The 27664-nt window shown below is 46.1% G+C and overlaps 1 protein-coding gene across 7 annotated transcripts; it reads right to left on the bottom strand.

Annotated features, from left to right (window-relative positions):
* MKI67 (marker of proliferation Ki-67) lies at positions 1-27273 on the bottom strand. 7 transcript variants are annotated; one of them, XM_041746065.1, is made up of 14 exons: positions 27039-27273; positions 26413-26592; positions 22584-22662; positions 22371-22486; positions 19270-19336; positions 17128-17173; positions 15526-16605; positions 13958-14127; positions 12327-12648; positions 11911-12029; positions 11644-11815; positions 9200-9355; positions 1312-8120; positions 1-449 (listed from the first exon to the last, which is right to left on the bottom strand). In XM_041746065.1, the coding sequence occupies exons 2-14, from the start codon at positions 26502-26504 to the stop codon at positions 246-248; spliced, it is 9432 nt and encodes a 3143-aa protein (XP_041601999.1). In that variant the 5' UTR covers positions 26505-26592; positions 27039-27273; the 3' UTR covers positions 1-245. The 7 variants fall into 7 exon arrangements, 6 of the variants coding, with proteins under 6 accessions (XP_041601999.1, XP_041602000.1, XP_041602001.1 ...); XM_041746066.1 differs by lacking the exon at positions 27039-27273 and adding an exon at positions 26991-27003; XM_041746067.1 differs by lacking the exon at positions 27039-27273 and adding an exon at positions 26739-26926.
* Positions 27274-27664: the final 391 nt, after the last annotated feature.

Raw genomic sequence — 27664 nt, 5'->3', positions numbered from 1 at the left:
TTGTATCTTCGGCACACCTCTTGGCACTCCGAGTTACTCTGTGACGGGGTTCGCTCTCCAAAGCATTTCCTCCAGGAGGGTCTGTGATTTTTCTGGATCTCAAATGTTTCGGGGCTGAAGGCTGCCTCACGTCTTCCTCTTGCTCCTTCACGAGAGCACCCCCTCTTCTCTCCCCTTGCTTCTCCTCTGCTACGCCGGGCGAGGGCATCTTACTCGGCCTCACAGATCGCAGACACATTCTACTTTCACGGGGTGCTTTGCCCCCAGAAGCAGAACTCTTGGCTCTGTCTTCTGGGCTTTGTGGCCTCGTCTCTTGGGAGGTCTTCAGGGGCTTCTTGTCGCTTCTCTTTGTTTTCATCTTCTCTGCTGCAGGCTGCTGCTGTAACGGGCTCGGGTCTTTGCTCTTCCACTTCCGTTTTATTGGGGCGTCTGGAGCGCAGGGACCTTCCCTAAAAATTTCAAGACACCCGCAGCATGCCAATCATGAGTAATACAGTTCTCACAATTCGACACGGACAGAGAGACGCACACAGTCCAAGGGAACTTAAAAGAATTCGCCTGAAAAGTTTACAGTTGTTTTCTAAGGTGCCTGGAATCACTTTGCTCCAGGGAGAAATCCTCCCTACTGCTCAGCCGTGAATAAGGCACGCGGTCTACACCCTATCACCACATCTGAGTGTCATAGGCGTCAAATCGGATTACAACACACATTAAAAGGGCACTCTAGAAAAATGCCCCCTTTTCAGGCAGTAAATGACTTCCCAATCCTTTACCAATCATTGCTGGAGCAGGACAGGACTACTGGGATTTCTGGAACTGGATTTACCAACTTCTCTCCGTGTAGGAGGAACCCTCTCTACCTCACAAGCCCAGCAGGTAGGCCGTTCTCAGGACACAGACCCCCACGCAGATTGCTCTACCCCCATGAAGACTGATGCAGATCCCACTCCGGCCCAGTGCTCCTGCTGGTGGGGACTGGAACCACAGAGGACTAAGCTCCCACCTGTTCTCGGGCCCTTTCCCACCCCTGCAGATGAGCAGAACTCAACCAGTTCCTGAGAAAGGTCAAAATGCGTAGTAGCCATTTTGACTACTTATTTTCCCCAGACTAGTCTCTCTACAAATCCCAAAATGATTCTTTACCTTGGTCTGCAGTTATTCAGCGTTGGATGCAGAATCTGACCACCCCCCGCCCCCGGGAAAAGATATCCACAGAGACTCAAACCGAGGACAACTTACACCCAACATCAGCCCCCAGAGGAGAACCCCATCTGAGAGGGCCTATCATGACCACGGGACACCCAGCATCACCTGATGTGGCGGGGTCGTCCTTCCTACTTCTTGTCCCTTTGCTTCAGCCTCTCTGTGGCTCCTGGGCAGGTCTCCCATGACTTCTATCTTTTCTGCCACAACCCTCAGCTTCTTCTTCACGGTCAGGGGCTGCTCCGGTGGGTCACATCCTTCTCTGGGAGCTGTCCTCCTCCTCTTCTGGGGTGGCTTCTCCTCTGCAGTGTCCTGGGCAGAAGTCGCAGAGCGCAGCCTCTTCATTCCTGTCTGACCTCCGTCCATTCCTTGTTTCCTCTTGGAGGACAGGGAAACGCTGCCTTCACTTCCAGATTCTACAAGAGGGTCTCTCTGGCCCACCAGGTCGTCCACGGCTTTTCCTCTGGGGGCCCTGACCCCTCTTTGCAAAACCTTCACAGGTTTCCTTCTGTCTGGAGTTTGCTTTGGAGTTTCCTGGATGCTACTCGCCTCATCTCCCAGTCCCTTGGTGTGACCTGGCATTTGGGAGGACTCTTTGGAACCGGCCAGGTCTTCCGGGGCTTGAGACTTTTCCTTAGGTGCTCTCAGTCGATTTTTCCTGAGCATTACATTTTCTGCAGGGGCCGCTTTCTGCTTCGTGGTTTTATTCAACAGTTTGTTGTCTTCGTCACCACCTCCTGGTTCTGTGTGTGAGTGTGTGGCTCCCCGCCGCGTTCGGGTGGGCTTCCTGAGAGCTGACGGCTCTTCCTCTGGGTCCACTTTCTCGGGAGAGGTCTTGAGGCACCTTCTCCTACCTGTTGGCTTCTTGACTGGTTCTGCTACTAGAGATTTGCAGGGTACGCTGGTGGCTTTGCCATCAGCCATTGGGTCGTGGGTGTGCTCTGGGGTTTGGAGCTCTCTGAGGCCAGCCAGGTCTTCTAAGGTCTGGACGTTTTTCTTGGGTGCTCTTGGTTGCCTCTTGCTTCCAGTTACATTTTCTGCAGAGTCCGGTTTCTGCTTTGGGATTGCCGTGGACAATTTGGTATCTTCATCACCACCTCCTGGTTCTGTGTGTGAGTGTGTGGCTCCCCGCCGTGTTCGGGTGGGCTTCCTGAGAGCTGATGGCTCTTCCTCTACATCTACTTTCTGGGGAAAGGTGTTGAGTTGCCTCCTTCTACCGGTTGGCTTGTTGACTGGTTCTGCTACTGGAGATTTGCAGGGTACACTGGTGGCTTTGCCATCAGCCATTGGGTCGTGGGTGTGCTCTGGGGTTTGGAGCTCTCTGAGGCCAGCCAGGTCTTCTAAGGTCTGGACGTTTTTCTTGGGTGCTCTTGGCTGCCTCTTGCTTCCAGTTACATTTTCTGCAGAGTCCAGTTTCTGCTTTGGGATTGCCCTGGACAATTTGGTATCTTCGTCACCACCTCCTGGTTGTGTGTGTGAGTGTGTGGCTCCCCGCCGCGTTCGGGTGGGCTTCCTGAGAGCTGATGGCTCTTCCTCTACATCCACTTTCTGGGGAAAGGTGTTGAGTTGCCTCCTTCTACCTGTTGGCTTGTTGACTGGTTCAGTTATTGGAGATTTGCAGGGCATTTTGGTGGTTTTGCCATCAGCCATTGGGTCCTGGGTGTGCTCTGGGGTTTGGAAGAGCTCTTTGAGACCAACCAGGTCTTCTAGAGAATGGGTCATTTTTTTGGGTGTTCTTGGCTGCTTCTTGCTTCCAGGTGCATTTTCTGCAAGGTTCAATTTTTGCTTTGGGGTTTTCTTGAACAATCTGATGTCTTTATCATCAGCTCCTGGATCTTGCTCTGTGTGTGTGGCTTCCCCTGGCATTAGGATGGGCTTCCTGACAGGTGAGAGCTCTTTCTTTAAGTCCTCCTTCCCCAGAGGCATCTGGAGATATCTCTTCATGTGGGTTGGTGTGCTGCCTGTTTCTGCTGGTGGAGATTTGCAGGGCATTATTGTGGCTTTGACAATAGCTGTTGGTTCCTTGCTGAGCTCTGGAGTTTGGAAGAGCTCTTTAAAACCGACCATGTCTTCCAGGAATTGAGCCTTTCCTTCCTTGCTTCTGGTTACATTTTCTACAGGGTCTAGCTTCTTTGGAGTTTCCTTAGACAATTTAATGTCATCATCACCACCTCCTAGTTCTCTGCGTGAGTATGTGCTTTCCCCCAGCATTTGGGTGGGCTTCCTGAGAGAAGAGGGCTTTTCCTCTAGGTCCACCTCCTGGAGAGGGGTCTCGAGCTGCCGCCTTCTGATTGTTGGAGTGACTGAATCTGGTACTGGAGATCTGCAAGGTTCACTGGTGGTTTTGCCATCAGCCATTGGGTCTTGGCTGTGCTCTGGGGTCTGGAAGAGCTCTCTGAGGCCAGCCAGGTCTTCTAAGGACTGGGTGTCTTTCTTAGGTGTTCTTGACCTCTTCTTGCTTCCAGTTACATTTTCTGCAGAGTTCAGTTTCTGTTTTGGAGTTTGGTTAAATAATTCGCTGTCTTTATCATCACCTCCTGATTTTCTGTGTGAGGGTGTACTTTCCCTTGGTGTTTGGGTGGGCTTCCTGAGAGCTGAGGGCTCTTCTTCTAGGTCCAGTTTCTGAAGAGGGAACTCGAGCTGCCTCCTTCTACTTGTTGGTGTGTTGACTGGTTCTGCTAATGGAGATTTGCAGGGTACGCTGGTGGCTTGGCCATCAGCCATTGCTTTATCTGTTTGGTTTGGTGTTTGCAAGAGCTCTCCGAGGCCAGCCAGGTCTTCTAACGACTGGATGCTTTTCTTAGGTGTTCTTGACCTCTTCTTGCTTCCAGTTACATTTTCTGCAGAGTCCAGTTTCTGCTTTGGAGTTTGGTTAAACAATTTGATGCCTTCATCATCACCTCGTGGTTCTCTGTGTGAGTGTGTGCTTTCCCTCGGTGTTTGGGTGGGCCTCCTGAGAGCTGAGGGCTCTTCTTCTAGGTCCAATTTCTGGAGAGGGATCTCGAGCTGCCTCCTTCTACTTGTTGGTGTGTTGACTGGTTCAGCTAATGGAGATTTGCAGGGTATGTTGGTGGTTTTGCCATCAGTCATTGGGTCCTGGGTGTGCTCTGGGGTTTGGAAGAGCTCTGTGATACCAGCCAGGTCTTCTAAGGAGTGGATGTTTTTCTTAGGTGTTCTTGACCTCCTCTTGCTTCTAGTTACATTTTCTGCAGAGTGCAGTTTCTGTTTTGGGGTATCCTTAAACCTTTTGATGCACTCATCATCACCTCCTGGTTCTTCATGTGAGTGTGTGTTTTCCCCCAGCATTTGGGTAGGCTTCCTGAGAGCTGAGGGCTCTTCCTCTAGGCCTACTTTCTTGATCTGCCTCCTTCTATTTGGTGTGTTGACTGGTTCTGCTAGTGGAGATCTGCAGGGTACTTTGGTGGTTTTGTCATCAGCCACTAGTTTATCTGTTTGGTTTGGTGTTTGCAAGAGCTCTCTGAGGCCAACCAGGTCTTCTAAGGACTGGGCAGTTTTCTTAGGTGTTCTTGACCTTTTCTTGCTTCCAGTTACAATTTCTGCAAAGTCCAGTTTCTGTTCTGGAGTTTGGTTAAATAATTTGATGTCTTCACCATCACCATCTCCTGGTTCTCTGTGTGAGTGTGTGCTTTCCCTTGGTGTTTGGGTGGGCTTCCTGAAAGCTGAGGGCTCTTCCTCTAGGCCTACTTTCTGGAGAGGGGTCTTGATCTGCCTCTTTCTGATTGTTGGTGTATTGACTGGATCTGCTAGTGGAGATTTGCAGGGAACTTTGGTGGTTTTGTCATCAGTCATTGGTTTCTCTGTTTGGTTTGGTGTTTTAAAGAGCTCTCTGAGCCCAGCCAGGTCTTCTAAGGACTGGATGTTTTTCTTAGGTGTTCTTGACCTCTTCTTCCTCTTGCTTCCTGTTACATTTTCTGCAGAGTTCAGTTTCTGCTTTGGGGTATCCTTGAACCTTTTGATGCCTTCATCATCACCTCCTGGTTCTTCATGTGAGTGTGTGTTTTCCCCCAGCATTTGGGTGGGCTTCCTGAGAGCTGAGGGCTCTTCCTCTAGGCCTACTTTCTGGAGAGGGGTCTTGATCTGCCTCCTTCTACTTGGTGTGTTGACTGGTTCTGCTAGTGGAGATCTGCAGGGTACTTTGGTAGTTTTGTCATCAGCCACTGGTTTATCTGTTTGGTTTGGTGTTTGCAAGAGCTCTCTGAGGCCAACCAGGTCTTCTAAGGACTGGGCAGTTTTCTTAGGTGTTCTTGACCTTTTCTTGCTTCCAGTTACAATTTCTGCAAAGTCCAGTTTCTGTTTTGGAGTTTGGTTAAATAATTTGATGTCTTCACCATCACCATCTCCTGGTTCTCTGTGTGAGTGTGTGCTTTCCCTCGGTGTTTGGGTGGGCTTCCTGAAAGCTGAGGGCTCTTCCTCTAGGCCTACTTTCTGGAGAGGGGTCTTGATCTGCCTCTTTCTGATTGTTGGTGTATTGACTGGATCTGCTAGTGGAGATTTGCAGGGAACTTTGGTGGTTTTGTCATCAGTCATTGGTTTCTCTGTTTGGTTTGGTGTTTTAAAGAGCTCTCTGAGCCCAGCCAGGTCTTCTAAGGACTGGATGTTTTTCTTAGGTGTTCTTGACCTCTTCTTCCTCTTGCTTCCTGTTACATTTTCTGCAGAGTTCAGTTTCTGTTTTGGGGTATCCTTAAACCTTTTGATGCACTCATCATCAACTCCTGGTTCTTTATGTGAGTGTGTGTTTTCCCCCAGCATTTGGGTAGGCTTCCTGAGAGCTGAGGGCTCTTCCTCTAGGCCTACTTTCTGGAGAGGGGTCTTGATCTGCCTCCTTCTACTTGGTGTATTGACTGGATCTGCTAGTGGAGATCTGCGGGGTACTTTGGTGGTTTTGTCATCAGCCACTGGTTTATCTGTTTGGTTTGGTGTTTGCAAGAGCTCTCTGAGGCCAACCAGGTCTTCTAAGGACTGGGCAGTTTTCTTAGGTGTTCTTGACCTTCTCTTGCTTCCAGTTACAATTTCTGCAAAGTCCAGTTTCTGTTTTGGAGTTTGGTTAAATAATTTGATGTCTTCATCATCACCATCTCCTGGTTCTCTGTGTGAGTGTGTGCTTTCCCTTGGTGTTTGGGTGGGCTTCCTGAAAGCTGAGGGCTCTTCCTCTAGGCCTACTTTCTGGAGAGGGGTCTTGATCTGCCTCTTTCTGATTGTTGGTGTATTGACTGGATCTGCTAGTGGAGATTTGCAGGGTACTTTGGTGGTTTTGTCATCAGTCATTGGTTTCTCTCTTTGGTTTGGTGTTTTAAAGAGCTCTCTGAGGCCAGCCAGGTCTTCTAAGGACTGGATGTTTTTCTTAGGTGTTCTTGACCTCTTCTTGCTTCCTGTTACATTTTCTGCAGAGTCCAGTTTCTGCTTTGGAGTTTGGTTAAACAATTTGATGCCTTCATCATCACCTCCTGGTTCTCCGTGTGAGTGTGTGCTTTCCCTCGGTGTTTGGGTGGGCTTCCTGAGAGCTGAGGGCTCTTCCTCTGGGTCTACTTTCTGGAGAGGGGTCTTGATCTGCCTCCTTCCACTCGTTGGTGTGTTGACTGGCTCTGCTAGTGGAGATTTGCAGGGTATTTTGGTAGTTCTGTCATCAGCCATTGGGTACTGAGTGTGTTCTGGGGTTTGGAAGAGCTCTTTGAGACCAACCACGTCTTCTGGAGAATGAACCATTTTCTTGGGTGTTCTTGACCTCTTCTTGCTTCCAGTTACATATGCTGCAGAGTCCAGTTTCTGCTTTGGAGTTTCCTTGAACAATTTGATGCCTTCATCACCATTTCCTGGTTTTCTGTGTGAGGGTGTACTTTCTCTCGGTGTTTGGGTGGGCTTCCTGAGAGCTGAGGGCTCTTCCTCTAGGTCCACCTTCTGGAGAGGGGTCTCGAGCTGCCTCCTTCTACTTGTTGGTGTGTTGACTGGTTCTGCTAGTGGAGATCTGCAGGGCACTTTGGTGGCTTTGCCATCAGCCATTGATTTATCTTTGTGGTTTGGCGTTTGGAAGAGCTCTCTGAGGTCAGCCAGGTCTTCTAAGGACTGGGCAGTTTTCTTGGATGTTCTTGACCTCCTCTTGCTTCGAGTTATATCTTCTGCCGAGTCCAGTTTCCACTTTGGAGTTCCCTTGAACAATTTGATGTCTTCATCACCACCTCCTGATTCTCTCTGTGTGTGTGTGCTTTCCCTTGGAGTTCGGGTGGGCTTCCTGAGAGCTGAGGGCTCTTCCTCTCGTTCCACTCTCTGGGGAGAGGTCTTGAGCTGTATGCTCATCCTGGTTGGCATGCCAGCTACTTCTGGTTTTGAGGATTTCTGGCACTTTTCTGCTGTTTTATTTCCCACATCCATTGGCTCTTGGGTGTGAGTGGGGGTTTGGAGACCATGGATGCCCCTCAGGTCTTTCTTGGGTTCTGGGTCTTCCCATCCTGTGAGGGTGGTCAAGTCTGCTACTGGTTCCCATTTTTGCTCTGAATATCTTCTTGATCTCCTCACAGCTACCATCTTTGCAGAATTTTCTTCTGACTGGACAGCTTTCGTACACGCTTCAGAATAGCTCTCCCATTCCTCCGTCGCTCCCTCCAGGTTCCGCCCTCGCTGTGGAGTTTTTGTCAGACGTCGTCCTGAAGTGCTCTCAGCAATGTCTGTTTCTGCTTCTCCGTCCTTGGGCCCTACACCTGGCATCCGTGTATTTCTGAGCTCCTCGGACCTTCGAAGCCTGTTTTCATTTGATGCCGACTTCCGAGGCTCTGCCCCTGATCCTGGAGTCTTCTCGATGTTTGTATTTACTCTAATAGCCTGTCGTCTGAGGGCAGGGCTTGCAGGACTTTGATTAGATGGCTCTTGTAATGCATTCTGACTCATGGAGAATACATTCTCTCCTACAGGAAACAGAAACACATATGAGAAATATATTCTGTTCCCTGTGTTGTGCCAATTTGGTATTTTACCTTTAGGAAACATTGCAGAAGAGTCAATAATTCAGCCTCCTACCCACCTGGCTAAGCATAGGAAGCTGGCTACTTATGTGGCCATAAGTCTGTCTTACATATGAACCACGCACACTTAAGAAGAATGGTATCCGGTGACATACAGTGGGATCATATTGAGGTGGTGATTAGGATCTACAGGGATTAGATAAAAGAAAAAAAATTCCTTAAGAAGGGTCTTTTGAAGACTGCCTCTCCGTGTCTCAGGCACCTGAACACGGACATTCTTTTCTTCAAACACGAGAAGCAAAGAGCCATTTCTCCTGCTGAACCCCCCACATGATAACATGGCTTATCCTCAGTTTGCGTGGGGTTTATACCGCATAGGAAACACCTGCTTGTCGGCATAGGAGGCACTGTTAGTGTAGTATGCGGTTTCCTCTCTGACAGGTACAGGGTAACCAGTACTCAGTGAGAGGACGGTACTCAGTAGAGGACAAAAAGACAGACTCATTTCTCCCACCTCAGGCTCACACCAGGGCACAGACCATCCTGAAGATCAGAGGTGATAACTGCACAGTGCACACAGTATCTTTCTCTTTGGTTACGTACACTTATTTTGAGTTTGAGAAATTTATATAACCATGATAAAAGATCACTGTACCTCTCTGCAGGTCAATCCCTTTAAATAAAGAAGACAAAAGTGTACGTAGGTAGCTTGCAATTATTACTCTATGTTATTAAAATTATTAACACAATTATTAGTTATATTAAATAAAATGTTATTATTACAATCATTCCTTTTTATGCCACTCACTAAATAACAACATTAGTTCAACTGCTAGTAGGAAATTTCCCCAAACACAACAGAAGAGAGAAGCTACAAATGATATTTTTTTTTTGGGGGGGGCATCTAATGTAGAGTGATAATATAGCATCTGTTGTAAAACTAAAATAATAATAATACCATCTGCAATTACTACTGAAAATATCAAAGTGCAAGGAAAAAAAAAAAAAAACAGTAAACCAACCCAAATCTTCTGAAGTGCACAGCAGAGGTTTTTCTCCTGAGTTAGGTACTTGAAACTCTTTTCCAAGGAGATCTTCTGAATTTGAAAAAGTTTTGGGACATAGGCTCATTGTTTGTAACTTCACTTTCGCTGGAGTCTTGAACATTTCAGTTAACCCTGTGAGATGAGAATAATGGAAAAATAATTAACATATTGCTCATATGTGCCAACAGTCCTCACATACACTGGAGGAAGCAGCAGAGAGTGAACAGGGAATCACTCCCCAGAATTCTTGGAAGACAGGGTCACATTATAATAATGAACTCATTTGGGACACCTGGGTGGCTCAGTCGGTTAAGCATCTGCCTTTGGCTCAGGTCATGACCTCAGGGTCCTGGGATCCAGCCCCATGTCCGGCTTCCTGCTCAGAGAGGAGTTTGCTTTTCCCTCTGCCCCTCATCTTGCTTGTGCTTTCTCTCAAATAAATAAATAAAATCTTAAAAAAAAAAAAAAAAAAAGAACTCATTTTGTGGAAGAAGAGCAATGGGAAGTTGGAATTATATCTCCTCTTCTTTGCCTTTCTTCTTGGTGAGAAAATCTAATGAAGGAAGCTGACATCTCAATCCTGCATGGTTGCCCCAATCCTGAGCAGCAGCCGGGAGACAGAGACTGGCCCCCGGTGCTTCCCCTCCAGACATCCAGGAACCTGGCACCCTCATGCTGCCTTGGAAAGTCCTAGCTTATGTAGACCTGGGTATTATGCACAAATAAAACGTCCCAAATTTTTTAAAAAATGACTGTCCATTGGGCTGCTCATAATAGTATTGTCAAGTGATAATATCACCATCTTTTCATTTTAACACCCAAAAGTAATAATAACATAATCTCAGAAAAAAAAGAATCATACAGTACTTTAGCTGGAAGATCCATCTTTCTGAAACACTAAAATTATCCCACTTTTCTGACTTTTCTCATTTTGCCATCAATGGGTCAAAATGTTCTCAGTCTGGAATCTGTTTGCAAATTGTGTTTGGGAAGCCTATTTTGAAGGCCCTCATATCAGCCAGTTCACTTAAAAATCTCATCCCTCGGGATCCCTGGGTGGCGCAGTGGTTTGGCGCTTGCCTTTGGCCCAGGGCGCGATCCTGGAGACCCGGGATCGAGTCCCACATCGGGCTCCCGGTGCATGGAGCCTGCTTCTCCCTCTGCCTGTGTCTCTGCCTCTCTCTCTCTCTCTCTGTGACTATCATAAATAAATAAAAATTTAAAAAAAAAAAATCTCATCCCTCTGCCCCTATTCGGGCCTTCCTTAAAATACCCAGAATCCAGTCTTCTGTACAGATTGATGTTTTGTCATGAAAGTTACTCATAGCAAGGGGTGGAAAAGTTGTTTGGCTTCCTAAGAAGGTGGTCTTAAAGGAAGATTGAGGAAATCCACTATCCTGGGTACTGAGTATTTGCATTTCTATTAATTTTACCTTAAATATATTTTTTGAGAATTGGTTTTCAATGCTTCAACACATAAGTATTAGTCATATTCACACATGAACATAATTTACAAGGATACTCTTATGTGCACGTCTGCACACTGGGTGGCATAACTCGAAAATGTTTTTCTCATTGAGCACAATCTCAAAACTGGCTACAACTCTTCTGCATTTTTGTGTTTTTTTTTTTTTTAAAGCTAAATATGTTGATCAAACTGTGACTGTAATCACAGGGTACCTTATCTGGGTTATACGTCTTAAAATGGGTTTCAGATGGGTTTTCCATCCTAAAATATGCCAGGAAGTAAAAACAAGATTCCATCTAATGGGAAGTAGACTCGGGTCTCACCTCCCTCCAAAAATGTTCAAGGCAGAAAGCAGTGGTCAAGCCATGTAGCATGGAATCCCAATCCTGGGCTCTTGCCTTGGTTCTATCCTAGAGCAACCATAAGGAAGTCACATCCCACTTTTACTGAGAACGGAAACACTGGCTCAATTGTTGATGTTTAAAGGGAAACCTTCTTACAGGCCTTTGTTTCAAGACGCAGTTAAGCTTCATGGAAAGGAAGGAAATGGTGAAGCAGCAAAATATTGCTCAAACCAACTGCTCTAACTTTGGGACAATTGATTAGTAGAAATGCAGGGAAAGGGCAATTATGAGGGCAAGCCTGCTTTTTTCACCATAAAGCAGCTTCCAGTTCTCTCTACCCATGCTGCAATCCAAGGTAAAGATGTGCCTTTACCATTCATACCTGCTTCATGCAGGACTCATGATCTCCCGTTATCAGCGGACCCGCTCTTCTTATCCAAATCAGCCTTCCCTTCCCTTCCTTGAACCATCACGACCCCAGGCAGCTGACTAGATTGTTAATCCTCCCGTCCCTCTCACAGTAGACCCAACCGTAGCACCCATCCACATCCTCACAGGTAGGAGGATCAGAGGGCTTTGGTTTATAAGACCCAAGGCTAGGATTTTACCTGAAAGGTCTTCATTAAAGTCCATTTTTTTGTTGAATACGAAGTTGTTCAGCATTCTGTAGGGCCGAGTGGGCACATTTACTTTCTCAATGTGAGCTTTCCCTATTATTATGGTACAGGGAGAGTTGGCATGGCCTGTGCTAAATTGATTGTGAACGTTGCTAACAGGCTTCTAGAAAAAATAGAACAAGATGAACAAAACGTCAAAGCATAAATCCACACTTCATGTAATCTTACAGGATAGTATGCGCTAAGAGTGATTCCTACCTTTGGTGTATTCATTCTTCTTTGCCTTTTGTTCAGCTGTCTTTGGGGGCCGTGTTTAACCACTTTAGCTTGTGTTTGTTTGGCGCCGAGTTTTACTACGTCTGCCCACGATTTTGCCACTGTCAGAAGGAAAGCGTGTTGAAACGTTTCCACTTTTTTTTTAATAATAAATTTATTTTTTATTGGTGTTCAATTTGCCAACATAGAGATTAACACCCAGTGCTCATCCCATCAAGTGCCCCCCTCAGTGCCCGTCACCCATTCACCCCCACCCCCCACCATCCTCCCCTTCCACCACCCCTAGTTCGTTTCCCAGAGTTAGGAGTCTTTATGTTCTGTCTCCCTTTCTGATATTTCCAAACCAGCATCCATGAGAACATTTACCTTAAGACCTAACCTGCTAACACAACACTCACCAATTAAATTAGCTTCCGAAGCACCACTCCTTCTTCTGGAATAAATCATCTGCAAGATTTCATGTTGGCTTCGATCGATGGAAGTTCTCTTTGAAGGCAAGTTGCCGCTCCTCCTCCCTCCCCTTTTGGGAATATCTGTGAGATGAGGAGATTTGCTGCGCCCGGGGACCGAGGCCACCTTGCATGACCTACGGCGTGTGTCAGTAGCAACTGGAGAAGTTTGCGTAGGATCACGAGCTGGAGATCCCTTACGCTGGGGTTGTGCGGTCACTTCCAGTTGGTTTTCTGAAGAATCTTCTTTTCCTGATGGTGGAGGGCACTCCTGATGGGATTTAAATGTTCATAAGAAAGTTTACCACCAACGGAACATCTCTGTGGTGAAAACCCTCCCCACTGAAGAAGTTTAGCTGTTTAAAGCACCAAAACGTTTCAACCACTGTCTGTCAAGTGTCAGGTAGAAATGGGAGTCTGTGCCCCCTGCTTTAAGAAAAAAAGGATGGAGAGAAAAAACAGCAAATAAATCTTAATTGGGGTAATTCGGAAAAAGTGGAAGGAATCTCCTAAGGAGTGACCAGTGAGCCTGCTCTCATCTGAATTGGCAAAGAGCACATCTGTGGGTGTTTAACCCTGGTTGGTCTACACAGGAAGGAAGGCTGCTCATTTCTGGGAGCCAGCACAAAAAGATTTGGTATGAACAGAAATTAAAGACTGCCCAGGACCTCTGATGGGGATGAGCTGTGGGGCCATACCTCTCTAGAGACCTAAAGTCAAGAGGACAACACAGTCTAGGGTAGGTGAATGAAAATTCTGAGTAGATGATGGTCAAAATCATTGGTGTGTTGCCATCCAAGACTTTCCTTTACACCTTATACACCTTATAATTCTAAAAGAAAAAAAAAAAGCCTTATGGTTATGTCATGAGGTCTCCAGTTTCCTTGTAATTGCTAGTGTTTTTATTAAAGACTTTATTGATTTATTTAGAGAGAGAGAGCACGCAAGAGAGCACCAGAGGGAGGGAGGGGCAGAGGAAGAGGGAGAGACTCAAGCAGACTCCCCAGCTGAGCAAGGAGCTGGGCAGGCTCGACATCATGACTTGAGCTAAAAATCAAGAGTCGGATGCCTAACTGACTGAGCCACCCAGGTGCCAGTGTAATTGCTAGTTTTTACTAAAACCCTCAAGGGGGATGCTTGGATGGCTCAGCAGTTGAGTGTCTGCTTGGCTCAGGGCATGATCCTGGGATCTGGGATCGAGTCCCACATCGGGCTCCTTGCATGGAGCCTGCTTCTCCTTTTGTCTGTGTCTCTGCCTCTCTCTCTCTCTCTGTGTCTCTCATGAATAAATAAATAAAATCTAAAAAATTAAAAAATAAAAATAAAACCCTCGAGGGATCACCTGTAAGCCTGGCTGGCCTTAGGAGGCCCCTGCAGGAGAAGGCAGCCCTGAGGGCTCACCCGTGCTCAGCCACCTTAGAATTGTGCTAAGGAGCCCCGTGAAGGAGCTGTCCTTGACACACATATATTTTACTTTTTTATCAGAAAGAAAAAGGGTCTTCATAATAATTGTACCAGTGGGGGGCATTTGGAAAGGCTGTGTCACAGGGATGAGTGAGAATGTTGGTTGCCCAACATACCTTGATGATTTTCTTCAGGACAGGTGGGGTGTGGCTTACAAGAGACCTTCTTGGTGTTTCTCCTCTCTTGAGAGGCGTGTTAGGAGGTAAGTTTTCATCAAATAACTCCGGTTTCAGGCGACCACCAAAGGAGACCCGCCTTCTTTTCAGGGGTATTCCCTCAATCTTATCTAAAGTAACGAATACAAAGGAGGAGAAGGAATGAAAGACATACGCTCAGGACTTGTCTCAGGTTGCTGTTAAAGACAAACCACAGGTGAAGTCCCCCGAAATCTAACACCACAGCATTTCACCCCTTTGTCCTGCTGAGAATCCGGAGCTGCTTCAAGAGCTCAGGAGAGACCCAGGGACACATCAACAAAAACGTCAAGTCCCGGCTGGATAGGACAAAGATTTCCTATAAAAGGGTGAAAAACCCTGTGTGGACAGAGGTTGATAAAGGGATTGGTCTGGACTGGTGGCTTCTACTTCTCAACAGAGATGGATGTTTCCACAGTGACCTGAGAGGGTTTTTTCAAAAGACTTGTGTGAACTCGGGCTCACCCAGACCTACCTAGTGAGAAGTCATGAACTTGAAAACCTCTCCAAGTGACTCAAACAGGCGATTCACGGAGTCCACCACACATCCTTATGAGCCAGCCCTCGACATAAATCCCTGGTCTGAGGGATGCCCTTTCTGAGACTCGGGGACATGTGATGGATACGTGCGGGTCTGATTTCAGAGAGTCGCACACCTTGCACGCGGGCCCTCTGCCGAAGGGGCCCAGGCAGTAAGCCTGCTACTTCAGAACACCCACAGAGCCTCCCCCGCCGAAAAGCACGGGAGAGAGCCCAGGAGGTACCAAGCCTCCTCCAGAGGCCAGAGCTCTGTAACCCACTGTGTGACGTAAGGCTGTCAACTCCCTATTTGCAAGAGGGAAATGACAGGAACGCCCATCCTGTGGGCACCCCCGCTGCCTGCATAGACCATCAAGTGTGAATGCCTGATGCATTCTGTCACAGGAATTTATATGAAACACTGGACTATCTATGTGTAGATGCATGGGCTGCTAGTATATATGACATCATATGTATATGAATATTTATGTGTAATCCTCCTACGCTAGTAGGAGACCTTGAGAAATACCCGAGATACCCCATATTTTAACAGTTCCAAGGGATTTCCCTGGACTTCATTCAAAGGAGCAAACTCCTAGGATACAGGTGCATATGGTTCAGAATTAAAACCTTTGTGAAAAGCAATTACGCTTATTAGGCTTATCTTCCTTCCTATCTTCCTATAGGTGGAGAGAGAATCCAACATGTCTTTGGATCCCCTTGAGATCCCTGGCTGTGTTCCTCCCGGACAACCCACACTTCCTCTGGAGCCCCTCGTTACGACTCTCCAGGACGAGCCCATCAGAGTAGATAGGCACATATGGCTGCCTCATGAGCGCACCTCCACACCTCACAGACTCTCCACCACAGTGAAGCCGCTACCGAGCGAAGGAAGGCCTCATGAATTCATATCTAGATACGAGGTAGGTGTGAGCTTGTGGGGGAAAATAAATGCAGTTAGGTAAACTTACTATTGGAGTCACCAAAGTTGCTGGTATCAACTGAACTATGACCAGGTAACCCAGAGCACGTGTGCCCAGCTGTGGCGCCCACTTTCTCAGGTTGGTGGACAGAAACTCCTTGAATCTTCCTTTCAACTTGAACGGGCAACGGAGCCAAAATAGTGTGATTCTGGGTTTCTGTTTCTGCGGTAAGAATGTCCACACTGGGAGGAACACTCCTCCTCTTTTTGGAAAAGAGTTTTTCTGGTGTATCTTCAAAATCATCAGCATTTTCAACTTTAGCGGGTGTTTGATTTCTGGCTAAGAACTTCCTAGGAGTAAACGTTTCGTTCTCTGTCCCGAAGCCTTCCCTCTGATCCAGATTCATGGATTCACTTCCACTGGTAACACTCATGTCTTCACTCCGACGTTTTCGGGAGGAACTGTGTGGGGAACGTTGGGCCAGGGTCTTGGCTCTTGTCATCTCCTTAGGAGGGATGCTGGGACTCATGGCCTCCTTGGGATTCGGAGCAGCGTCCTCATCGTTTCTCCTGTCTTCAGTCTGGCTAATTCCTTGTTTCCCCAAAGCAGAGTCTGCCTTGATTTGGGTGAATCGGCCCGATCTGGGTCTGGATTTAAGGGAGACCGGGACTTGTGTTCCCTCTTGTAAACCACCAGAACATTCATTCTCCGGGGCAGGATGACTCTGTGATCCTGATTTTTTACTGCTCTGCAGAACATTTCTTTTTTCTGATCTCACATCAAACTCTTCCTTCATTGACACATAAAGCTTCCTAAAGGGAGACTCATGGTTTTCACTATTCTCAAGACACCTTGTAGAGGGGAAAGACTTCAATTTTCTGTTACAGCTCACTAAGGGTACGCTGGAATCTTCCTGATAATCCCTAGCTGTAGGATCTGTCACATTTCTGTAGTTCTCTCCAGGCGGTTCTGAGGAATGAACAACATCAAGAGTTTGGCTGGCAACATGATCTCCAGAGCCATCCAAGACTGTGCTGGCTGCTTTGCCATTCTTCACGTGCACCAGAGGACTTCCTGAAACATCTTCAGAGACTTTTGAACAGGCACTGGGATCTTGAACTTTCCCATCTTGGCAATGAGTTATGAAACAAGAAACAGAAAGTTCTTATTGAAAAGTTCTGTACTTATTGAACAGAAAGTTCTTAGTCTCAATGATTAACATTGTGCAGTATTCAAATGTTAAAATAGTTTCAAAGTGTCTTATAATCTAGCTTTTCACTGAGCCTACAGATTACTTAAGGCCCAAAAAGCCTGACAAAAGCATTCTGATACTCGAATTATGATACAAATAAGTCACATCAGCCTCCTATAACCAATATGAGGGATCACATGCTATTACTCCACGAAATTCAACTGACCGCTGTGTTATTTATTTATACCTGGACACTCCGATAAGCATGGTGCCCTATACCTCACTTGAGGAAAAAGTTAACTTAGCGTCTGCCTATCTGTTACGTTACGTAACACAACTTCCTAACTTATATGAACCTTGATGTGGAATGTTTGTGTTCTTATTGTCTCTTCCTTGCCCTGACACTACACGGAGATCTGATCTTGCAGGATCCAGAATAAAACCAAAAAACTACTAACCAGGATCAGAAGAGAAGCTAGATCTGGAGACCCGAAGCAGAGATTCCTGTGAATTGGCAAAATACAAACAGCGATTTAGGTGCTTTTTTTTCAAATACCAACAGTCATATTTATGAAAATATTCTTGCTATGGATGCTCTTCCTTGCCAGACTGCTCTTATAGGAATTTTAGAGACTTTGAGAAATGAGCCAAAGACATTCAGGGACAAGTGCTCACAAGACAAGTATTTCTTAGCTGATTTTAAAAACAAACTTGAAGCTCCAAATTGTATAAATGGAACCTCAGTTGAGTTTTTCTAATTTCCTCAAACTTCTTTCTCATCACTATATGAAAGAACCAAAGCTAAAATTAAACGTCACCTACACTGGGCATCTGTGAACTTTACAAGGGTGCAGAATTACTGACTTAAGATTTAGCCTTATCAGAAGAGGCTGAAGGACCTGTGAGTGAGCTGGGGCCCCCCCTTTGGCCTGTTTGCTCAGGCTGGCAGGTGCAGCCGACAGCCCGGATGTTCAGGCGAAAGTGAAACCAGCAGGCCACAGGTGCCGCACCCTCTGAGCACAGCAATCGGCTCCAATGTTCTGACCTGGCCCCCAACAGCTGTCTTCACAAACTGTCAGGAAATTTTTTAGGGGGCTAGGAACAACCACAGAATAACAGCGACATAAGGTATAAAATTTCAATGCTGCTTCAAAGAAGGAAAACTATCTCATCTGAATTATTATGGGGGAAAAAAAATCACAAAATATATCCAAAAGCAAATAACTTCTTTTTTCAATCAATTTCAGATTTCTTGGAATCTAACACGTTGTTTCTCAAACTCGCCAGGTGAGGGATCGGTTTCTAATTTCTAATTAGAAGTGGGCCAATTTTAGGACTAAACCACAAAAATGAATTAAAATGTAAAAAATGTATACAAAATATAATCATATAAGCCCAGTTTTTTGTAATGTCATATTCCATAGACATAAAAAAAAAATCACTGTCAAACACGTTCTAAGTATTCAGTTTCAATATTGACTTTATCACAACCCAGACAATCCTATCACAATAGGCCATTGAGACCACTTCTAACTTGAAGTCCAGCTTTTTGGTTGGTGCCCTAATACCTACCAACAAAGTAGGTAGAAAACCTCAAAAGGTAGCAAAAGGTAGCTTTCCCCCCAAAGCCGATGAGGGGCAAGGTCACCAACAAGGCCATTCCTCTAGGGAGGAAGCAGCACCTTGCAGGAGCAGAGATCTCTAGTTGAAGGCCCTCCTGCTAATTTCAGATGCAAGTACAATATGACTTTTTAAGCCAGTGAATTACGGCCTGGTCACAGGAGACCAGCTGGGGTAGCTCATAAAGGATAGAAATTCTCAGGACATGTCCTACTAAGTCTCCAAGGATAGGGACAGAATTGCATTCTGATAAGCCGCACTGTTCGGCTAGACATAGGTAATAAGATTCTCTTCTCACATGACACAGTGCGTAACACTCCCCCAGTGGCATGGGTTGTCTCTCCATCAAAATTAGAAAGCATGCCTGGTACTCACAGCTCTGATGTGATCATCTCAGATGCATTGAAATGGAGGAGTACAATAACCGGAAGATAACACGAGCCACTAATCTAGTTCCTAGATTTTTTTTTTCTTTAAGATTTTATTTATTTATTTGACAGAGAGAGAGAGAAAGAGCACACGCAGGGAGTGAGGGGCAGAGAGAGAGCAGCAGGCTCTCCACTGAGCAAGAAGCCTGACACGGGGGCTCAATCCCAGGACTCTGGGATCATGACCTGAGCCGAAGGCAGATGCTTCACCCAATGAGCCACCCAGGCAGCCTAGTTCTCAGATTTTAATTCTATGTGATGAGCTGTCCTAACTAAAGGTTTGCAAGAAGAGCAGATCGTGAGATACTCCAGAAGCCTTTGGACCAAAGTGTAAGACTCACTTAGTCCTCTCATTGTGAAAATAAAAAACATAGTTGTAAATTATTCCGCTATGTCTAAGTTCAACTTGTTTAAGACCTCAGGCACATGTCCGTCTCATAACTGGCAAGTCACCCTCCCTTGTGAGACACCATTCATCGACGTGCATATAAATGATCTCACGCTGTCATGCAGAAGAATCAGAGCCCAAAGTTGGATAATACCCCCCATCACCTGTTTGCGTTTTCGTCCCAGGCATTCAGTTGACTTGCTTCCATTCTGATGAATTTCGTTTTCATACCTGAAGTGCACAGAAGGACAGATACATACTCAGATTCAAGATCTGTAACTCACGGTAAAGCCTCCTTATCTGATTAATGTCCAAGGAGCAAGGAACAAATTGCAGGTTTTATTCAAGATCATAACCTTTTTCACGAAAATAAATGTAGAGTGAGAAAAGATCTTACACCGAAAACTTTGATACGTTGCCTCAAATTTCTTTTGGAACGTTACTGTCGGAGGCTGGGACCCAGATTAATTTCTGAACACTGACCAGCTAGTTGTGTGATTTCAACAATATCTGCGCACCTCCTATGTGAGAACCTACTGACTACGAGAGCCAACTAGATTTCCACCGATGTATATCCATGGAAATCATCTGAGGCCTTGGAAGGTCACCCAGGGAGCCCAGCAGCACCTGAGGCCTGAGGCACGTTGTGATGTCACCTACTGCAGGGTCACCGCAGAACCACCATGTACCTTAGGGTCACGGTGACCTTCTCTTTCCTGCCTACTGCATCTGTATCTGAAGAAAGACTGGCACATTCTTGACTATGTAGACAGACGTAGCAACATACCCAGTCCCTCTACTGGACCTGGGCACAATTCAGAGAACAACCTTCTATGGGTATAGTGAACCTGGCCTCAGTGAGGTGACCCGAAACAGCCGGCTGTCTGGAATTAGTTCTCATGGTCACAGAGTTCATGGTTAAGTCCTTCTTCCTAAGACTCCTTCCCAACTCTTATGTTGGAGATATTGAATTATCTTAATTAATCTCAATCTGAACAGCATCTCATTTTGGGGAACACATTCTGATCTCCATTCCACATCAAATACTTCCTTCCTAGAAGTCTGTTCGAGAAGCATGCCCTTGATAAATGAAGAAGGCAAATTCACAAGAAGCACAGAGAAAGAAATGACCGATTGAACAAACAGAAAATATCTCTTTAATGCGACCGGAGGTAATGAGGTTGGCACTCCATTTGGCAGCATGAATGACCAAAGGGACCTGACTATGTGATACCTATGAGAGACACAATGAACAATCGATGGCACGTACGGGATGAACGTGGCAGGACGGGAGAGGACACGCCATGCAAACAGTAGCCAAAAAAGAGACGGAGGGGGGGGTTACACTAACATCAGACAAAATATATTTCAAGATAAAAACTGTTCACGGACACCAAGCATATTTTATGATGATAAAAAGATCAACCTATCCAGAAGATAAACCAATTGTAAAGTAACGTGGGTGGAATAGCTGGTTCCAAGAGACAATCTAAACCTTAAGGATTATGAAAAGTTGAAAACAACGTGCCAGAAAATATGATCCTATGCAATCACTGATAAAGAGCATTACTAAAGCTACAGAGCATCTCAGAAAGATAAGAGATAGAGCTTCATCCACCTGGAGAGAATTCTAAATTTCAACACACAGTCTAGCCTCAGCATATAGAGAGCAAAAACAGAAGAGCTTAAAAAAACAGAGAAAAAAAAAATCATCAATGTGTGATTTCGACCTCCCGGCCTGAGTAAGAATCAAGGGGTAAATCACTGATTCTAGAGCTGGGGAGTTGAATCTAATGGACATATATGGACAGAACATAACACCCGGGAGCACATTCGTTTCAAACACACAGGAGAAATCAGCACAAAAGTCACAAAGCAAGCCCCTGGTCATCTGGTCATAAAACAAGCCCCTGACTCACTTCAAAAACTGGGAATTTCCTAAATGTCCGTCTAGAATGAAAAAATTATGTATAATTGTGTATGTAACTGTGACATTACTTCAATGAGATACTTATGATGCAGCAAGAAAGAACAAACTGGGACATCCACGGTCTGCATCTCACCAGAAGTCAGTTACAAGTATATTCTTCATTATTCCAAATTTATGGAGTTTTAACAAAGACAGACAAAACCATAGTGGTTAGAGATGCATGCTTAGGTAGCCAAATTCCAAAGACTTTATGTTATAAGAAAAGCCACTCAGGTGGTTTACTTGGTGAGGGAAGGAAGTAGTGATTAGCAGACATATTAAGAAGGTTCTGGGTGATATGTATGGCTTGGGCGGTGTATTAGTTTGCTAGGGCTGCTGCAACAAGATGCCACACACTGGTGGCTTCAACACGGAAATGTATTTTCTCACAGTTCTGGAGGCTGGAAGTCCAAGATCGAGGTGTTGGCGGGGCTCCTCCCTCCTGAGGCCGCTCTGCTGGGCTTGCTAGGGCCACCCCTCCGAGCACCTGCTCCCTTTCTTCTGTGTCCTAATCTCTTCTTACAAGGACATCAGTCAGATTGGATTAGGGCCCGCCCTAAGGCCTCGATTTGGCTTAATCACCTCTTTAAAGACCCCGTCTCCAAATACAGTCATATTCTGGGTGCTGGGGGTTAAGCTTTCAACATAGGAAATGCGAAGGGGCACAATTCAGTGCATAATGGATGATAATCACCACGGTGCTCACTCCACCATAAGCTGAGTGGACATCTGGTGTCTTTCCCCATGAGCCTCTTCTACTTTTTTTTTTTTTTAAAGATTTTATTTATTCATGACAGACGAGAGAGAGGCAGAGACACAGGCAGAGGGAGAAGCGGGCTCCCTGCAGGGAGCCCAGGACCCTGGGATCATGCCCTGAGCCAAATGCTGACACTCTACCCCTGAGCCACCCAGCTGTCCTGCCCTTTTAAAGATTTTATTTATTCAGTCTTCTACTTTAAAATGAAACCAAAACTGAAAAATTATATGGTTTCACAACACTTGCAACAAAATAAACCCCACGAGGATCTGGTCACCCCTCTTTGGCTCCGTTGGGGGCACTCAGATCCTCCAAGGGGATCACACGAGCCCCAGGTGTCATTCCTTCTATACCCAGGTGACTCCAGACTGAGAACCAGTGGGGAGGGGCGACCTCAAGCACTCTGATGTCATCAGCATGAGAGGCGGCCTCTAGTGCTCTGACATCATCAGCATCACAGAAAAATCCCAGAAGTCTAGTTTTGGAGCGTCAGAAGGTCTGCTTATGCCGAGAATGACTAGTTTTTAGTTCTCACCCACCTGAAAGATCGATCAACAATAGTGATCACATCTCCGTGCTTTAGTTGCACAGGCTCATCAATAGCACAGCCGTTCACCTGCGTCGGATTGCTGGAACTGAAATTAAACAATACCGCCTACAGAGGAGAAGAAAGGGGAAAATAGGTAATTGATGAATGGGTAAGAAGTGAAATGAAAACTTAAAAAATAAATTGATTTCAAACCCCCACTTACCTCCTGCCCACTGATTTCAATTTTGCAATGCTGTTTTGACACGACAGGGAGCTGGATACGAATGTCACATTCAATACCCCTTCATTGAAAGAAATTAAGAGTTTTAGGCCACTTTAATTTTTTTTTTTTTTTTTTAGAAATTCCATGAATGCTTTGAAATAAAACAGCATTTGACTACATGGTTGATCGATTAATGAAACGACAGAAAGGAAAAATAACCTGGGTGATAAGAGGACCTGTGCATTTTGCCGACAATTTTGACAAGTATCATATAAGCGACCATTTTAAATCTTTAAAACTTCGGGTACTTGAAAACGATTACAATGGAAAATATTAGAATACAAAACTGGATTGCCTTTTTACAGAAATGCCTATGCTTATAAAACCCAAATCAGGGAGTACTTTATACCAGTTTGGAGAAATGAATGGATTGTTGATACTCTGTACTTTTTTTCCCTATAAAAAAAGGTTCATGTGTGTTCATTTGTAACGTTATGTACGTTTAAAGGTGTAATCATCACTACACATGCTGTATTTTATGCTAACACCTGTCTATGCAGCAGCCTCTTCACATACAAAGACAATTACATCAGCACCTGTATCGTGGTGTTGTTCAAACAGTGAATGAATTATACATGCCTGCAGTTCGCCTGGCACACAGTCAGTGCCATTTACTCATGAGCTTTTTGTTTTTAAAACTACACTGTAGGGATCCCTGGGTGGCGCAGCGGTTTAGCGCCTGCCTTTGGCCCAGGGCGCGATCCTGGAGACCCGGGATCGAATCCCAAGTTGGGTTCCCGGTGCATGGAGCCTGCTTCTCCCTCTGCCTGTGTCTCTGCCTCTCTCTCTCTCTCTGTGTGTGTGTTACTATCATAAATAAATAAAAATTTAAAAATAAATAAATAAAACTACACTGTATTAATGGATTAACAGATTCACAATTCTGTCATTAAAAACACGAATGCAACAAATAAGCATTATTAGATTCGACTTGTCTTCCCACACAAACAACATCAGCAGGAAGCACCAGAAGGGAGAAATTCCAAACCCATGTGCAAAACTAATCAAAATGGTCCTTAGTTAAGTTTCCTTAGGTCTCTGGTGTTACCTTTACTGTAAGTCTAAACAGTTATATACTCTCCTCTCCGTTCTCAATATACTATTCTAGAGCTACAAATATCTCTTTCTAGAACATATATAAAAGATGCAGTGGCTTAAAATAATTATAGAACTGGAAGGCTCCCAAGGGCTGATAGACTCGGTTTGTGTGAGTGTGAGTGCGTGGTAAGTCTCTTTCCCTACGTGTTGCACAGTGTTCTTAGCCTTAGTGGACAAACAGCTTTAGGGGTTGCAGCCTAGGGTGGCGAGTAGATGGTAAAGGACAAAGCAGTATATTGGTAGCTGTAGACAGAGCAGTGCTAGCTCTATCTGTCCATAGAAATAGAGAAATGGGCTCAGCCACAGAGATTTAAACTATCTGGTTGTCCCACACATTAACACAAAGTGGGGTTCAGATACACACTTGTATTTTGTTTTATGGTCTCCCAGCCTTTCCAGCCTGGGCACTTTTGGACAAAACTTCATCCTCCTTTGAGGTTTCGTTGTCCAATCTTTGTTTCTCTACTTGCCTCATTCCATCTCTGAGCTTTGCAGGTAGCCAGATGTGATTTAAAACTTCCGTTCTAAGGGGTTTCCTGTCATGGAGTCATTGGTTTGCAGGAGTAAGTCATGCTCTTTCTCTAAAGGGGTGTGGGGTGGTCATCCACAAGATTAGCTAAACTTAAGTTGTTAGAATTTCTTGATTGGAAATTTTAGCTTTGAGATTTGTTGCTCTAGTTCCTAAAAGAACTTGGAGATGCTCCTCATGTGTCCGGCTACCACGTTGACTCCTTGGAACCCACCCATTCTTCCACTTTAAGAAAAAACAGGTCATAGTTGCAGAGGTCTCTGTATTTTGTATCCGCTTTTTTTGTAAGAAGTACTTCTCCCAAATAAAACAATTAAAAAAAATTAAAAAGAATATCTCTTTCTACCATGTCCTGTGACCAAACACTCTTGAATGGGTTTTAAATGATAAAATTCTGCATAAAAAGATATTTAATCACTGCTGTATAATAACCAGAATTACTGACACTTGACACCAAAATGTTTATTCTTTTTCCTTGGAAGAGAAAAGAAGCTATGGGAACTGAGCGGCTCATTTAAACTAAAGAAGAGAATTTGATTTTTAGGCAACAGAATATTCCAGCAAGAGGGAGAGACTATTGCATTAGAACTGAGAATTTGTGTGGCTGCAAACTGCCAACTAGAACCCCTATGGACCCATGGTTCTTCACCTCAGCACTATTGACATTCTTTACAGGAGGAGCTGTTCTGTACATTGTAGGCTCCTTAGCAGCATCCCCGACCTCTATTCACTGATGCCAGTGGCGTAAGATTCCCACATTGTGACATAGAAAAATGTCTCCAGACCTTGCCAGATGGCTCCTGCAGAGCAAAATAACCCTAGGCTGAGAACCACTGCTCTTCATGATTCCACACTCAACCCCAAGCATCTACTAGACACAGTCAACTACTGATCACCTCTTACTGTCAGACCCGTACCAGGCACTGAGTACATAATTATGAACCAGACAGTCCCTGTCCTTAGACAGCCCTGTAGTGGGGAGACACAACCAAAGACTCATCACCCTGCACGGTGTTAAGAAAGACAAGAGCAGTGTCCACCAAAGGCTTCTCTTTAGGTGCCCTCTAATTGGATATCTGAAAGTTGGAAAGGTCTCACTCACGTAGGAGGATAGAGAAAACGTTCCAGTCAGAAGGTTTAAACTGGCTAAAAGCACCAAGATGAGCAGAAGCTTGGAACGTCTGAGTTAAGGAAGGTAGAACATGGTAGAGATGGGAGGATGGGGTGTGGGCAGATGTTGGTCGGGGTCCCACCTCACAGGGCTCCAGAGAGAGGGTGACTTATAATTTGTATGAGAAATCACATGTTAGAAACCGGGAGGAGGGTGCCTGTTATACAGGGACCCTGGTCATTTACCAACACCGACACAGGCCGGCAAAAAGAAAGAAGTTCTCGAAAACACTCCAGCAGGACTTCTCCTATTTTCATTTTTCCAAAAACCCAACAAGCCAAATACACAGCCTCCTTCCCTCGTTTGCTCAGCAGCGTCCCCCCACAGCCAAGGTGCACCAAGCTTGAAGGGGTTTCAGATGAACCCCATCTAAAGAATGCCTGAAGTGAATCAGGATTTGAGAATAATCTACATTTTTCTCCATTTAAATATTTTATCAAATCCATTTTAAAATGTGTTTGATTAAAAAAAAAAAAAAAGTGTTTGATTAAAAAAAAACAACAACACTTAACCATATACACATTGTTTTAAAAATTCTATTTCCTAAAAAAAAAAAAAAAAAAAAAAATTCTATTTCCTAATAAACAACTATGTTGATTAATAGATAAGAAAGTCCCCAGCAGTCTGTTAATCTGTGATTAAGATATTAAGGTTTTGGGATCCCTGGGTGGCGCAGCGGTTTGGCGCCTGCCTTTGGCTCAGGGCGCGATCCTGGAGACCCGGGATCGAATCCCACATCGGGCTCCCGGTGCATGGAGCCTGCTTCTCCCTCTGCCTGTGTCTCTGCCTCTCTCTCTATCTCTCTGTGACTATCATAAATAAATAAAAATTAAAAAAAAAAAAAAAAAAAAAAAAGATATTAAGGTTTTTTTATAAATATTTTATATGTATATATATATATATATATATATTTATTCTTTTGGATATTAACGTCTTTTATACTAAATGGTCCACCCCTATGCCGGGCTCACCTTCCAAACAAGCAGGTGCTGAGGCTCAGTGGGAAGTGAGGGCCATCGACCCCACTCCTTTTGATGGTAACCAGGCGTCCTGTAGGACCCATTTTCTAAACAAGATGTTGAGTATGATCCAAACAGGAAGGTCAGGCATCAAAAAGTTCGCTGAAGCAAACTTACTGCAGAAACATGCCACTGAATAAGACAAAAACAAAACACGCGCGCGGGTGGGGGGGGGGGAGAGTTACTCTAAAAGCAAAGAGCTAGGAAGTCACTTGTAAGTCACCAAATGGGCTCGCTTGTGCCATTCCCATGCTCCTGCCACCCTGACCACACTCAACTTGACCCCTAGGGGAGCCCCAGCCGGGCCCCGGGCTGCACTCCAGGCGCCCACAGCACTCAGTGCCCCCAAAGACCCGCGGCCGGGACCCTGCGCATCACCGTCGAGGCTCCCGGGAGCTCCCTGCGGACCCCCTGGCCAGAGCCCCAGCCGCGCCGCCGCCACCGGTTCCCGTCGCGCAGGCGTCCCCACGGCCCCGGGCCCCGGGCGCGCCCGCCTCCCCCGCCCCCGAGGCGCCCCAGCATCGGCTCACCCAGGACCAGTCGCCCGCACCGCCAGGACCAGTCGCCCGCACCGCCACCGGCGGATCCGCCGCTCCGCGAGACGCAAACCCGAGTCCTCACCGGGGAAAGCCCGCTGCCCGTTCCCCTGCGTCCACCGCCCGCCCCCTGCTCCGGGGACGGGGACCGCCCGCGGCCACCTCCGCCGCAGCCCTCACTGCCCCCCGCCGTCGCCCTCGCCGGCGACCAGGTGGCCCGGCCCAGCCGCGTCCGGGAGGTGGCGGCGTTAGCAGGTCCGCGCGTAAACCCGCCGCCGCCCGCCCGCCGCCGCCGCCGCCACCGCGCCCTCCCGATTCAAATGAAAACAACGATTCGAATTTGGCGCTAAGCGCTGTGATTGGACGCGGCGGCGGGCGGCTGACCAATGGGCAGGGGCGGGGGCGTGGCGGGGCGTGGCGGGGGCGTGGCTAGCGCGGCGCGCGCGCGCCCTCCTGGAGCCCGGAGGGCGGGGGGAGCTGCGAGTGCACCTGCGGGACCCGGGTCCTCCCCGGGACCGTGTCCTGGTCTCCCTGCCGCAAGCCCCTCTTGCCGCCTTCCGTTTAAGGACAAACACAGGTGTACACGGTGTGTTTGTTACTCGTTGCCGGAAGGTTTAAAAATTGTGACGGCTTCCTGTATTGCCTCAAATATAACAATTATTATAAGC

This window comes from Vulpes lagopus, chromosome 2 (genome assembly GCF_018345385.1).
Source record: "Vulpes lagopus strain Blue_001 chromosome 2, ASM1834538v1, whole genome shotgun sequence".
In the NCBI taxonomy this organism is placed as follows: Eukaryota; Metazoa; Chordata; class Mammalia; order Carnivora; family Canidae; genus Vulpes; species Vulpes lagopus.
This window is presented reverse-complemented; position numbering and strand designations above follow the sequence as displayed.

Coding starts and splice junctions, on each gene's coding strand:
- MKI67 (XM_041746065.1), bottom strand. CDS start 26,504: ATGGGTCCTACAGGACGCCTGGTTACCATCAAAAGGAGTGGGGTCGAT. Junction 19,337..22,370: donor ATTGTTGATCGATCTTTCAG/GTGGGTGAGAAC, acceptor TGTGCACTTCAG/GTATGAAAACGAAATTCATC. Junction 11,816..11,910: donor GAAGAATGAATACACCAAAG/GTAGGAATCACT, acceptor TATTTTTTCTAG/AAGCCTGTTAGCAACGTTCA.